Source organism: Panicum virgatum, chromosome 2K, assembly GCF_016808335.1.
Source record: "Panicum virgatum strain AP13 chromosome 2K, P.virgatum_v5, whole genome shotgun sequence".
Taxonomy (NCBI): domain Eukaryota; kingdom Viridiplantae; phylum Streptophyta; class Magnoliopsida; order Poales; family Poaceae; genus Panicum; species Panicum virgatum.
The window spans coordinates 20,847,481-20,861,774 of record NC_053137.1 but is presented as its reverse complement, the minus strand read 5'-3'; the positions used below and the strand labels follow the sequence as shown (position 1 = coordinate 20,861,774).

The window sequence follows — 14,294 nt, the reverse complement described above, 5'->3', positions numbered from 1 at the left end:
CGTTGAAGAAAATGCATACGTCGGTGCATTGCCAAACGAAGACCGATGAAAATACATACACCGGTTGAACCGACGATGCATCGGTCAATTGCATCGGTTCAGTTGTCCAGAGAGGTGGTTTTTGGAGGAACGTCAAGAAGTTACAATCACCGGTTAAACCGACGCTAATTTTACATACACCGGTTGATTGCATCGGTTAAACCGGCGATACACCGGTTAATTGCTAACGGCTAGTTTTTCACGTAGCAGTTTACATACACCGGTTAAACCGATGATGGCTTTTGGGGTACGTCGGATTAACCGGCGTTACGCAGTTTTCTGGCAGCTTTTCTCCAACGGCTATATTTGCTTGTGCTGCCTATATATACCCCCAAGGCCGGGTCATTTGAGAGTGCTGGAGTTCAAGGAAGTATACAAGAGCTAAAGATCATCTCCAACCACCATAGAGCTTCATTGTACATCATATAGGCTTAAGCACACTTGTGAGAGTGCTTAGTGCTTGTAATAGGGATTAGTTCTTGCGAGAGCTCCCTTGAGAGAAGTCTTGCTGCGGCAAGCAACTTGTGATCCGTCGTGTGACCCTCCGTCTTGGTGTGGAGTGGCAACGACACTTTGTGCGGGGGAAGAGGAGGCCCCCTCCTTGGTGGAGAAGCTCCGTAGTGGATTTCGGCCGGGTGACCGAGAGAGACGGTGGCGGTGCACGAGACTCGGTGTCTTGTGGGCACTTGCCTTTGCTTGCCGGCATCGCCATTGGTGGCGTAGTGCAAGACGGTGATCGGAAGAGCCTCGGTGTCCCGTGGACGTAGGCGTTTATGCCGAACCACGTTACATGACCGTGTCTACTCGGGAGTTTGCATCCCTCTTGCACTTACCTCTTTACTTACCGCATTACGTTTCCGCACTTACTCTACCTTGCATACCTTTACTTTCCTAGTTAATTTGATTAGGATTAGCTAGGTTGCAAGTCTTTTTAGGGGTAAGTAGAGAGTAGCATAGATAAACCTTAGTCATAACTAGCATGCGTAGGACGTGTTAGGTTTATCTTATGCAAGTAGTTTGAGCCCTAGGTTAAAAAGCGATTAGCGACCCTATTCACCCCCTCCCCCTCTAGGGTCGGACACCCCGGTGATCCTTACACCTTCACTTTTTTGAAGACAAACAATCATTATCCATCTTGAGCGAGTTTGAGCCTCTTCCCTCTAGCCCCGAGAAAGTTGTTCTCGACCATGATTGAGATTCAACTATGATTTCCCACAATGAATCTCTTGAGATGTAGAATCCATGGGCCATGGAATTTTGTGAGGCACTGACTCTGGAGTCCGATGAAAAGGATTCCATAGATGAGCATGGGGCCGTCATCTTTGAAATGCCATGCTCATTCAATGCAACTCCAGAGTCAGGCATGCTTAGTGCACCGTGCACACATGAGGACTACAACCACCTTATAGTCCTCTTCTGTAAAACTTTCAGGAGGTTGGTTGTAGATGTATATGTTTATCATAAATATTGCAGATTTCGTGGGTGCTCCGTGGCACTAATCTTATAGCTAGCTGCAACAATTGGTGGTGAAACAATGACCCATCACCAATGATGGCTACAAGAGTTCTCATGGTCGAGTTTATGACCACAAAAACAAAGCACTGCCGGGAGATAGCCCGGGTTATCATTTATTTATTTCCCTTCAATAAAAGCAAGAGCATGCTCTAGGATAAAACTTTTCTTCGGGTATTTTGGGCCGCTAACCATTTCAGGTGGAGATCACAATGAACGATGGACAGGTGATGCCTACAAGCATGGGAGCAACATCAACTTCAACATCTTGATACGTCTTCGCAAGGGAACAACTACGAAAGGGAGCTTGAACTCCACACACTTGAAGTTTTGTTGCCTAGCAATGCAAACTCCAAGTGTGGGGGAGGTATGTGAGGACCCCAAGTAAGATCTCTCTTGCTAATTCTTATCTTGGTTTGGGAATGGTGTTAGTTTCTGTATCTTGATGCTTAAAAATATATATATAATTCAAAAAAACAAGAGGAGTTGCCATGGTGACAATATTGAGTTCTCATCAACAAAACACTATGGTAAGTACTCTCAATGTCCTGCTTTTGATATTAAACAAAGCCTGCCGGGAGGTTGCCCGAGGATCGCCAGAGTAAGTCTCATGGTGAGAGTAAAGATTAATTTCAATAAATTGTAGGGCTGCTGCAAACCGACCTACTCAGTGGATCCTGGATGCCGTTATCCTGCTGACGACATTGTCAAAGCATCCTTCCTGTTTCAATGGTGGAGTCTCCGGGTGAAAACCCTACCCATCTTGGGTGGGCGGCGACGGCGCACTTTAGCATCGTGTTTCTTCCTGAAGACGCTGCCCTTGGAGCTCCCCGTCTCCGTTGTGCACTAGAGTCTTCACTGGTTGGTTTGGCAGCGTTCGGCCACACATAGCTTCGGCCGTGCCGGTGCTAGACCCCAACCATGTTGGCGGCAAGGTGCAGAGGGCCTATGGGTGCTGGAGGGCTTAAGCTGGCGCGCAAGGTGCAGTGGTGATCTCGGTGACGGCTGGGCGGAGGTGATGCTCTCATAGCAGATTCAGATATCTGAGTCCTTGGCAGAGGAGTGTGAGGTGGTGGGAGAGGCGTGGCCCCACGTAGAGTGGTCAGGATCAGTGTTTTTCTTTGGTGCTGCGATGGGATTGTTCTGCTGAAGCACCGCTAGAGTAGAGGGATCGATGATCACGTGTGTGCAGCTTGAGAATACTAGTCCCATGGTGGAGGAGTTCAGGTAGCCGCTCGAGCTTGCAGCGGGCTACGTTCAGCATTGGCGACGACAGCGCTTTCTTCGACGCCTTGCTTTCAGCTCCTCTCCCAGGTGGTGGTGGTGTAGTGTTGTGTTGTGTGTGTTTGTTTGTGTGGTGTGGTGTACGCTTCGGCGTGCTATGTACGAATGCTTTCTCTCTTATATGACAGAGCAGTGCTCCTGCTATCTTTTCAAAAAAACAAAAAAAACTGACCTACTCACCCCTGTAAATACTTTTGGTGTGTGGGTTGGGGTGGGGTTAGAATTAGGACACACAACACATTCACTCTCTTGAGCTTCAACTTGCACACATGAGTTTTAGGCTCACCTCAGGAGTTTAGCGCTACCTAGGCGGTGTTAGAAAATAGGGAGAGAGTGAGGGGAAGTCAGGGAAGTGTCAACTTTGTCGACACTCTTCTCTATCTTCTCTAGGTTGTACCTCGACAAATTCTTATCAGTCAAAATAAGTGTTCGTGACCTCCTTTGTGCTTTAGTTTCATATAGTTAAGTAATAGTTCTAGTTAATTAGGTGCTTATGGATCATTGTTCACTAGTTTAGTGGATGCTCCAGTCTAAGGCTCGTGATAGAGACGGACGTTCTTGGCGAAGGATAGAGTTAGTAAGAGACGGTGTAGACGTGGTGTTTAGACTAAACTTTACCTTTAGTTATGGTATATCCACAATTAGTTGAGGTAGGTAGCAGGTGTTGACAGCCCTGTTCACCCTCCGTAATCCTCCCATCCGGGTATAGTGTAAAGACGTATTACTGGAGCGACTATATTTTATCCAGGAAGAAGCCAGTAGCCCGAAGTAAACAATTACGATATCTATATATTATCTTTGTTTTTAGCCTTAGGAGTCCTCTCTACCCTTCACCTCTAGCCAGTGTGGTGTACTTGGACAAACTTGAACCTTAGATAACAAACTCACGTTCCCAGTAGATACGATACCTCGGAATACTCCCGGATGAAAGCTACAACGGTATTGTTGGTGTTTCTTATGCCCAATAGATATTCCGCAAGCGCACAAAATATACCGCTATAGCACTTCACCTTGGAGTATTTCGAATTTCCACAAGGAAGCACTATGGTATAAGGAGTATCGATTGAATGAATGGTAAAGTTTACTAGAGATAATCACCAGCTAACTAGTAGGGGTAAGCCAGATAAATTGGATAGATAAGTGGCCAGGAAATGACCGAGTGACACACATAAAACTCAAACCTTAGAGCGGTAAGTAGCTGGGAGGACAGCAAGCAAGAAAGACTCCTAACACACTTCTAAGACTATCGACCTAGTCTCTCTAGACTAAATGTTGCCTAAACCTAGTTGTCAAGAAACTAGAGCTTACTTCGGCGGCTAGGGCGGAAGGACTACGGAAAGGGATGAGAGGGGAGTCCAACTCGGCCAACGATCTAGTGCTATGAAAGCACTTGAACGTGGTGGACTACAACGGACAGACAGGATTGTCACCACCTGTCACCTAGCACATAGTTCCGTGGGGTGGAACACACTTTCTAGCTAATACTAAGCCAGACACCACGTCTACACTCAGTGTTAGGATTTCTCTTGAAACCTTCAAGAGAAATCCCCCTCAACCTAGGGAACTGACTTGAGCCTAAGGATGGCAACAGGTTGGGTTCGGTTTGGGTGGAGTGTCTGGGCAATAAAAACCAAAACCCGAACCCGACCCGAACTTCAGTTCGGGTGAGAATGCATCCCCAAAACCAAAACCCGACGGATAACCCAAAACCCGTTGTTTTTTTTACAAACCAGCTTTCCAAGAATACATAATAACATTCCAACATTCCATTCCTAGTTGAGATTATTACAAAGATAAAACAGAGCAACACCACACACGAAGCACTCCAAAGTTCAATACAAGTGTAATAAAAAAACACAAATCAACAGATTGAGATGCAGCAGCATCGATCCACTTGAAGGCAGACCGCAGACAGGAGGCCGGGCTGCTGGAGTGGAGGGCGGCAGGCTGAGGCCGGCGTGTGTGCGGTGTGGCCGGCGTGCGTGGCGCCTCGCGCCTCTGCGGCTGATCGCGGTGGCGCGGCCTCCATGCGGCGCGTGGGGTGCAGGCGGCCTCTGGCCCTCCGCCATGCTGTGGGGTCGCGGAGCACCGGACTCCGTGCGGCGCGGCCTGCGTGAGTGGGTGGGCGCTTGCGCTGGATGGATCCATGGATGCTAGGCCGCCTGCATGATTAGGGAAAGCTGAGAGATTTGAGGGAGCCACGGATGGGGTGGGTGACATCTGCGGGTGAGGGAGAGGGGCCAAGGGTGGGGACTGGGTGAGGGTGAGGGGATTTTCAGGTTATATACCTAGGGTTGGTAGCTGGGCTTCTATTGGGCTGATTGTTTCGGGGGCCCAATGGAGCTTCGCGGGTAAAAATTAGAATCCGCCCCAAACCCAAAATGTTTCGGGTATCCGAACCCGTAAATCCGCGGGCGAAAATTAGAACCTGAACCCAAAAACCGCAAACCCGAAATCCGCGGATAACTGCCCCGAACCCGCCCCGCTGCCATCCTTACTTGAGCCCCCTAGTACAGGCGTCCCGACAAACTAAGACCGGCACAAAGCCTAAGCTAAAAAGGACAGAACTTCCGCACACAAGCTAAACTCTTGGAAATAAATAAATAAATAAATAAATGCGGAAAGTGAAGCTAACTCAAAAAGATAAAGAAGATAACATATATTGATAAAGTCAAAGGAAAGGATACAAGAGCTTATACCAGACTTCCGATGACGACTCCAAAATCTCGAGACAATCTCGATTCCACTCTAACTCCCTGACTGGCTGACATGTGGGGCCAGCCGGCCTAGTGTAGGCTGGTTAGCCTGGGTTTGTCCTCATTTTGGCTCATTTTTTGTACACCTGTTCCTGCATTGACAACTCATCCAAAACTTATGGAATTTTATTAGTTTAAATAAAATATGTATGAGAAGTTGATGGACGATGGGCGAATAAAGGCTATGATCAGGTATCTATATGCTTGCAGATTTATCTGTGAAGCTAAAAAATACTAACAAGCTTTCTGGTGCCGCTGCCGGGAAATGGTAGCTATATTATCTTCGGACCTAGTTCGTCCTTGTTTCTATTTCATTTCTTTGACTCTATGTCTATCCCCGCTATCAATGGAGTAGCCATCTATTCAACAGCTCTCCGCACCTAAGGGCGAGTTCTATGAGCCATCATCTTCTTCTAATCCAATTCTTAGCTCTAACTTTATAGCCATGGTTCAGGAACAATCCTTTTCAGGATGGGATGATGAAAGTCCCTACCATCACCCGTGCGAATTAGAACAAATGTGTTCATGTCTGAAAATTTTAGTAATGACACACGAAACTCTCAAATGAGAGTTGTGTCCATTTTCTTTCAGGAGCACGAACGGAGTTTGGAAAGATCTTCGAGACCGGTTCTCTCTCGCATTCTTTCCGCTCTCTCGTATCTGTTTCCTACGAGCGGAAACTTTGACTTTCGGCCAGGGAGAGAAGGAATCTATGGGTGCGGCTTGGGCCAAATTGTCGTTGTTAGCCCAATCCGGTCATGACTTTTTTATACCCGATTACTTGCTACTGTAACTCAACATCACTGCCGGGGTTCGTTCACACACAAAACTCCAGCTGAAGGAAAGGAAATCCTTGACAAAATTGGAAAATACCTCCTTTGTCTACAAACGTGAGCCTCCTCAAGCAGAGTATGAGGTACACTAAGAGGAAGTCTTTGCTACCGAATCCAAGCCCATAGACATCCAGACCTTAAAATCGACTCCTAAATCTTCTCCTGAACCAGAACTTGAAACACCAAAGGAAGAGGAACCTCAACCTTCAGAATTTCTCCAAAATTCTAACGATGATCTTTTTGAAGATTTTGGAAACACCTCGAACTATTTCTGCCAGAAGCGACCACCTGCCTCCCTCACTCCTATCGATTCATCCGAGAAAGACTTGCTTAGGGAAACTGTTGGATATTTTAGCGTCACGAATAAATCCGCAAGCGCACGGATACCGTTGTAGCTTTCATCTCAGAGTATTCCAAGGGTTATCAAATCTATAGGGAACGTGTGTGCACTCTCTTCTATTCTAATCGGTCCAAGGACACACCAAGCTAGGTAGAAGGGTAGAGAGGATTCCTAAGATAGTGCTACTGCTGAGTTAAAGGTCGATCTCTCGGGCACAATACTCGCTTCGGGTACCGGCTTACAACTGGTCTGCCAGTCGGCTCCGGACAACAGCTCTACGCTATATCCGAACGTGGAGGATTACGTAGGACCAATAGGGCTGTCACCACCTATAGCCTACCTCTAACAAACTGTGGGATATAAGGCAAACGAAGGATAACCCTCAGCCTAGACACCACGCCTATGCTACTGATTACTACTGCAGTCTAACTACATATGATATCCCGTAGCAAACTACAGCACTCTGTATGAATACAGAGCGACAAACCCACGAGTAAGAGAACTGATCTCACTCAACTACAAGCACTACTAGCATACACTAAACCAAGTATAATACTAGAAATAGGAACCACGAATACTTACTAAACCCGAAGAATGTAGCAGCATCCATAGAGGTACAAGCTGGGAGCAGAATGCCGACACCCCGGCACTTCTCCCGAACTACTCTCTCACTCTTGTAGAGGTACAAAATGGAGAAGAGCGTGGAAGACCGGCACCCATCCTGAGTACCTCTACCCTCTCCCCACTCTAAGACAACTCTAAACCAAGAGAAGGCTTGAAGTGAGCACTTGATGGATGTCTTCATTTGTCACCCCTCCTCTACTATTTATAATAGGGAGCCAAGGGTGTGTACGGGTGAGAGCTGTAGCTATGCCTTGCCAAACCACCTTCTAGGACCAATGAGCAAGTGACACGTCAAAGGGGAGAGTCGGTAGAGCCTTGGTGGGCTCGGCCGATCATGCTGGTCGGCCGATGGCCCACTAGGCCCCACCGCCTCCAGCTTCCTCTGGTGGGTCGCCACGTGTCCCCTTATCCCTATTGCAAGTGTCTAAGCTTTGGGTATGTCGGTTTCTTGCTGCATGTGGGCCCATTAATCCATGTGAGGCTGAATGGTGCGCTCTGATTGGTCGATGTCTTTTGTCTTGGATTGAGGAGTGTGTTTCCTTGCTCTTGAAGTGTGTTTTCTCTTTTAATCCACCAGCATACAAATATTCACCAACACTTGTGGAAATTGTCAGTAATAAACCCCTACCACTAGGTTGATGCTCACATTTTATGTATTTATGCAGGAGTTAACAGCCTAAATTTGGTACTTAGTAGCCGTCAACAACACCACCACACTTAGTCTTTGCTCGTCCTCGAGTAAAGGAGAAAGGACTAAGGTGGAACATGACTTCCCAAGATATGAAGCGAGCATAAGAGATATTCCAACTCGTACCTTGTACTTGTGAACTCTGAAGTGTCTATCATACCATCTTGGGTGGTTGAGGTATGGAATGGTCTTGAATCAAATTGCTTCTACTCCTCATGTCAAATAGCTTGGGATTTTTCAATAAGTTTTCAAAACAAACCTTGCTTAGCTCCTCATTTGATTCTCTCAGATCACTCAATGTGTATATGTCCTTACCGATGCATTTGACTTGCCTTTCCTTCATCCTACTTCTAGTTATGGCTATATGTGGAGCTCAAGGTAGGGTATGGAAGATAAGGCATACTTGTCTCACATAAATTGCAATGTCAAAAACCGGATTCAAAGAGAAAAACAAGTCATACAATCAGCTCAAGATGTGCACGTGCATGGATTGTGATGGATGGAATGGAAACTCCTTTTGTATGATCTCTCTCCCTATATAAATTTTTTTGAGAGCATGGCTAACTTTTTTTTCTTTTTTTCATGGACCTTCATGTGCCCACATTTTTTTCTTTTTTTTCAATACTTGGACTTTTATGTGTCCATATATTTTTTTTTTCTTGATAGCCCATGCCTCTTTTTTTTAACAAAAACTAGGGAGAGAAACCAACACCTATAGTGGAGCATTTATTTTGTGGAATGAGTGGATGGTACAATGTTAACTTCTCAAAGAAGCATAGCAAGGGGGTATATGGTGTGCACGTGAATCTTGATTATGAAAGCATAAAAAGAATTCTCTCAAGGGTCACAACAATTTGACAAAGCTCAATACAAAAACAAACAGCATATGTGTATATGGTTTTCAAGAGGTATCATCATATGGCTTTGGTAGGACTTTGGCATATCAAAGAGAGCTTTGCAAAGGTTTCACAAATTTTCAAATAAATTTCCAAGCACTTAAACAATAAAGAGTGAAGATCATATCATTCAAACCATATCTCAAACGTCAACTACTTAGATAAGCATGTTTTCCTAAGGATTTTTGTTCACAAGCATCGAGGTGATAAGCATGGAATAAAATATATGCAAGCCAGCCATAGGAAACATGTAGAGCAGGTAGAACACACTGATTCATTTTGAGTTTGATTTTAGTGAGTCGGATTTAAAATTCATTCAAACTCATGAATCAAGAGAGTTGAGAAATAGAAGGTGCACATGCAATTATTGTTGATGAAGATGGGGGTCAAGGTAATGGTGATCCAGCCAAACCACCGGGTGGCCGGCTGATTTTGGTGTCATTGTCTTATCCCTTGTTATGTTGACACAGTCGATGTTGTGCAATAATTTTGTGGGAGATCTCAAACGTGTAGGGCATTGATGAACTTGCGAGATCTCCACACTTGTGCTTGTACCTAGTGCTATATTCAACAAAATGGTGGAAACGAAATAATGACTACCGGTTTTAAGAACAGAGAGGCTTGGCGCAGGTAAGTCATGCAGAACCGACTTGGAGACCAAGGTAAGTCATGCAAAATCGACTTGGAGACGCGCTGAGGATAAGAATGGCAACGGGTCGGGTTCGGATCAGGTGGAGTCTCCGTGCACCCAAAACCGAAACCCGAAATCGAAACCCGAACCCGAACCCGAAACCGATTCGGGTGGAAATCCATCACCAAAACCAAACCCGCGGATACCCGAAACCCGAATAGATACCCGAAACCCGCGAATAAATACACATATTCACATGTATAAACAAGAGGCAACAAATAATAAATATTTTCATAACTCAACTTTCAATAAATTTAATAGTCTAAGTAAACAAATTATCATTAACATATTATAAAACATGAGTTTTAATTCCAAATAATTTTTTTCGGATATCCATTGGATATCCACGGGTGGAAACCAAAACCCGAAACCGAACCCGAAACCAAACCCAAACCCGAACCTGAAAACCGTGGGCGAAAAACCAACACCAAACCCGAAACCCGAAAAACCGAAACCCGCGGATACCCGCACCGAACCCGATCCGCTGCCATCTCTAGCTGAGGAGCACCTGGAAGCCGGGTGCAGTGGGCCCAACCCTTGGTTCGGCCGACCTACTAGCGCCGTCTTTGGCCACCTCCTTCGGAAGAAGGGCTGCCAGTAGATCCCACATTCAGGTATGCGTGTACAATGCATGTATTTATGGCGGTTTAGACTAGTTTGTGGGCCGCTTGATCCATGTGCTTGCGGGAGATTGTCACTTGGATTGTGCTCTCTTTTCGTGCATTTTCGGCAAAAATTCCCCTACTCACAGAAATAGATCAGCCTGTAGAATTCATCAAACAAACACCCTATTCTAATATTATTCCACCTTAATGCATGTATTTTGTGTAGGATTTGCCGGTTGAAATAGATCCGTAAACAACGGCCAGCTATCAGACGTGCAACGTGCATGAACGCAGCATATCGTAAAGAGGAATTCACAAGAACTATGCCACTAGCAGCAGCGTAACCTGAAGCACACTGTCTAGTAGCTCAAGTGCAAGGTGAAACTAGTGGATCATAATGCCACTCTTGTTCAAATTAGGCACAAAATTTGCAAAACAGTACAATAGATTACTGCATAAGCATATATCCCATAACAAACTCCACTACGGACTAGAGTTGGTTTTAAAAGGGCATGAGCGCAGCAACTTAGAACACCCTGTTTGGCTTCCCCATGGTGCTCTTGATGTACAGGCACCTCACCTGCAAAATATAAGTCACAGCCTCAAGTCAACTTTGGGTCGGTGGCTCTGTCATATATTCACTTGATGTGGACACAGAAGATGCAACAAGGAAAATAAAACGAGGGGCTGAAGGCATGCATGACTCACGTTCTGCCAATTCTTCTTCAGCAATGAAACCAGGAAGTTGACGCTCATCTGGATGTTTTGCTGGATCTGCTTCTCCTCCATCGACAGGTTACCCACAGCCACACCCATGCAAAGAACCTTCTTGAGCTGGAACTTGACTGTAGCTTTCGTCTCATTCACCTTTGATTCCAGAGACTCCTGGTGAGTAACCAAAGTTGGGAACTTGCCTATGATGACATGAAAACACAAAAAGATTAGTAACCACAATCAATACCAGCTTCCATCTCATTCACCTTTGATTCCATTACATAAAGTTTGATATATAATGTGGAGCTGCAACAGCCAACAAGGTTCAAAATCTTGCAGCATACAGCTAAGCTGTACCGAAACAAGCCATATCTTTCTATATGTATATGCAAAGGGCAAAGGGAATGCCACACACAAAACAGAAAATGTACTCAAAATGATTCTGGCAAATATATTTGCACAGAAAATTAACACAGCCATCACATATAATATATAACAACAATAGTGAATATACAGGGTAGATAGCAGCATAGACAGATAAAGCTCATTCGAACTATGGAGGCTGACAAACCAGCAGTTGACAGATCAGAATACTTGCCTGCCTTGTTGAGACCAGGACCAAGGAGACGGGGAATCTGCTTGATAATAGCCTCAGAAGCTAAGAAAGCATGGTACTTCTTAGCAAGCTTCTTGACAAGCTTCTTGTTCTTGTTCATCTTCTTAAGAGCTTCAACATCCATGTAATCAAGACCGATCTTCTCAGCCTGCAAACAGAAGAATATACAACATCAGATCCGGAAAACAAAAACTCTGTAATCTATTCAGTACAGAGATTTAAGATCCAATTTCGAACAATGTACAGGTTTTCTAGCATATGTATCTGGATATCAACATGCAGTAAAATGAATGGCCCCATTTCACAATAATCAACAGCATACTAAGAGGATTCTACCACAGTTTTGAGAATTACAATCCAACAACAACAGCATTCTGTCCTAGTAAAATGATGAAAAATACAGCATCAGCATCATAAGAGATGTACCTCCTCCACGTGCTGGGCATCACCAAGCATGCAGACCTTCATCTTGGGGCGAGGGATGTGGGGCAGCTTGACGGAGCCACTGAAACGCTTGTCCTTTTGCGGATCGTAGTTCTTCAGTCCAATCTGGAGCTCGATGGTCTCTGTGAACTTCCTGTTCTTCTCCCTTGCCTCCGACACGACCAGGGAGATGGCCTCCTTGAGGGCCTCAGTTTGCAACTTACTGCAAAAAAGCAGAGGGCAGGTGTCAAAAAGATTAGTGTCAAAGATTTGTGTTTGCAAGACAAGACCACCACACAACAGAATAGCAAATAATAGGGGTGCCAAGAGGTGACCCTTAGGTGCACCTCACCTCCAACCCTCTTTAGTTCAAAATTTTGTACTACTTCAAAATATGATCCCACTTTGAGAATGTGGTACAAAATTTTGAACTAAAGAGGGTTGTGGGTGCACCTAATGGTCTAATGGTCATCAAGTTGCACCCCTAGCAAATATCGCGCCTCGAATTGCAGACAGTTAACGAATTATTTGTTCGAATTCAGAAGGGATAGAACGGATTGGTACTGTAAAGTGTAAACTAATAATTTCTACCATGATTCGAGTACATCCAGATTCCAGAATGATCACGTACACCTGCTAACCCAATCCACGCCTTTCACATCTTCATATTTATATAATGACTATATATTTATGTATGAAAAGAAAGGTGTGTTGTCCACTACTCTTATGATCAGGGGCATCTCTAAGACCTACTACTACCTCGACAAGATGATCACACAAACACTTGTACATACCACATAATGAGATATATAAATGGACAATCTGTCGAGAAAAAACTGGAGAAGATGAAGGGATGCAAAGATTGGTGGCGGGTAGGGGTTACCTCATGGCTACTGTCCGTCGATAACCGACCCACCTGTAGACAGGAAAACCAACGCGAAATAGATGAGACGAGGCGGTGAGGCCAGAGATCTGGATGCGGACCGGGAGCAGAAGAAGAGGAGGGGAGGGGCGGATGGCGGCTCTCTACCTGCTGCTAGGGTTTGCTGCGCAGACGAGACCAGACGGGAAGTGCGGCGGCGGCGCGAGCGAGGGCGTAGAGGAGGACAGGGAGGAGATATGGCAAAGACCTGGATATTTAACGGATGCCGATGCATCCTCGCCTGCCGGTTGCGGCATGGCTAGCCGTCGGATCCGATCGGCCGGTTGCGGCATGGGCCTTTAGTGGGCTAAGAATGAGATGGGCCGAATCCGCGGATGGATTTTCGTTGGAGGAACCTGCCGTTACACCGGAGGGACAGAAGGCTCTCACTCGTCACCTCGTCACACCTCAAGTTGCAAGTGGGGCGGGTGCGGGCTGCCCGCCCCGCGTCCGCAAGAGCCGTGACAGAGGTTGCGGGCGCATGCAGCAGCCCACATGGCGCCGCTTGCTTTTGCGGGCTTCCGCGGCAGCCCACATTATAGATGAGCTTACGGCCCGAGGCCCGTTAGCCCGGCCCGAGCACGGACGACCCGGCACGGCCCAAGCACGGCACGGGCCCGAAGTCACCGGGCCCGGGCCAAGCACGGCCCGTGCACCAGGCCGTGCTTGGGCCGCCAGTTCGGCCTGCCGGGCGGCACGGCACGGCCCGCCAAAACGACCTCGGCCCGGTCCGGCCCGGCCACTCCAACGGTCGGCCTGCCCCTCCCGGCCTCCCCCGCGCCTGCCAACGGTCGGGAGCGAGCGAGCGGCCGCGGCCCAGGCAGCCAGGCTCCCCGCGCCGGCCCAAAACGACGCCCCCAGGCCCCAGCCTTATATGACCCCGCCGGCGCCCCTTCCCCATCCCTAACCCTAATCCCCATCCATTCCCGACCCGCCCTCGCCCCCGCCTGCCATCCCCTTCGCCGCCGCAGCGACTCAGCGGTCGCCCGTCGGGCGTCGCCGCGTTGGACTTCGCCTCGCCGCCTCGTCCTTCACCGCCGCGTCGCCACCTCGTCCTCCCCCCTCTATCCTTCTCCCTCACCTCGTCCTCGCCCGTTTGCTCATCTCTGTCCACCGCGTCGTCGTCATCCTCGCCGCCGTCCTCCGTCGAGCTTGTCTTCTTCCATCTCTCCGGCGCCGGGCTCCGGCTTTGCAGGCAAGTACATCCTCCTCAAGACCTCAACCCCTCTCTCTAACCCTAGCTGTTTAACCCTAACCCTAACCCTAGCTAGCTCTTCTTTACAGTAGCTGATGCTGCATTCGCCGTGAGGAACGGGGCCGGGAGCGGGGATCTGACGAGCCGCGGGGGCCG

At 47.2% G+C, this 14,294-nt stretch overlaps 1 protein-coding gene across 1 annotated transcript; it reads right to left on the bottom strand.

The window, feature by feature from the left end:
- Positions 1–10,579: 10,579 nt before the first annotated feature.
- Positions 10,580–13,162, bottom strand: LOC120671314 (60S ribosomal protein L10a-like). Its single transcript, XM_039951619.1, has 6 exons — positions 13,052–13,162; positions 12,905–12,937; positions 12,025–12,244; positions 11,581–11,746; positions 10,977–11,182; positions 10,580–10,848 (listed from the first exon to the last, which is right to left on the bottom strand). The coding sequence occupies exons 2-6, from the start codon at positions 12,907–12,909 to the stop codon at positions 10,795–10,797; spliced, it is 651 nt and encodes a 216-aa protein (XP_039807553.1). The 5' UTR covers positions 12,910–12,937; positions 13,052–13,162; the 3' UTR covers positions 10,580–10,794.
- Between the last annotated feature and the right edge of the window lie 1,132 nt (positions 13,163–14,294).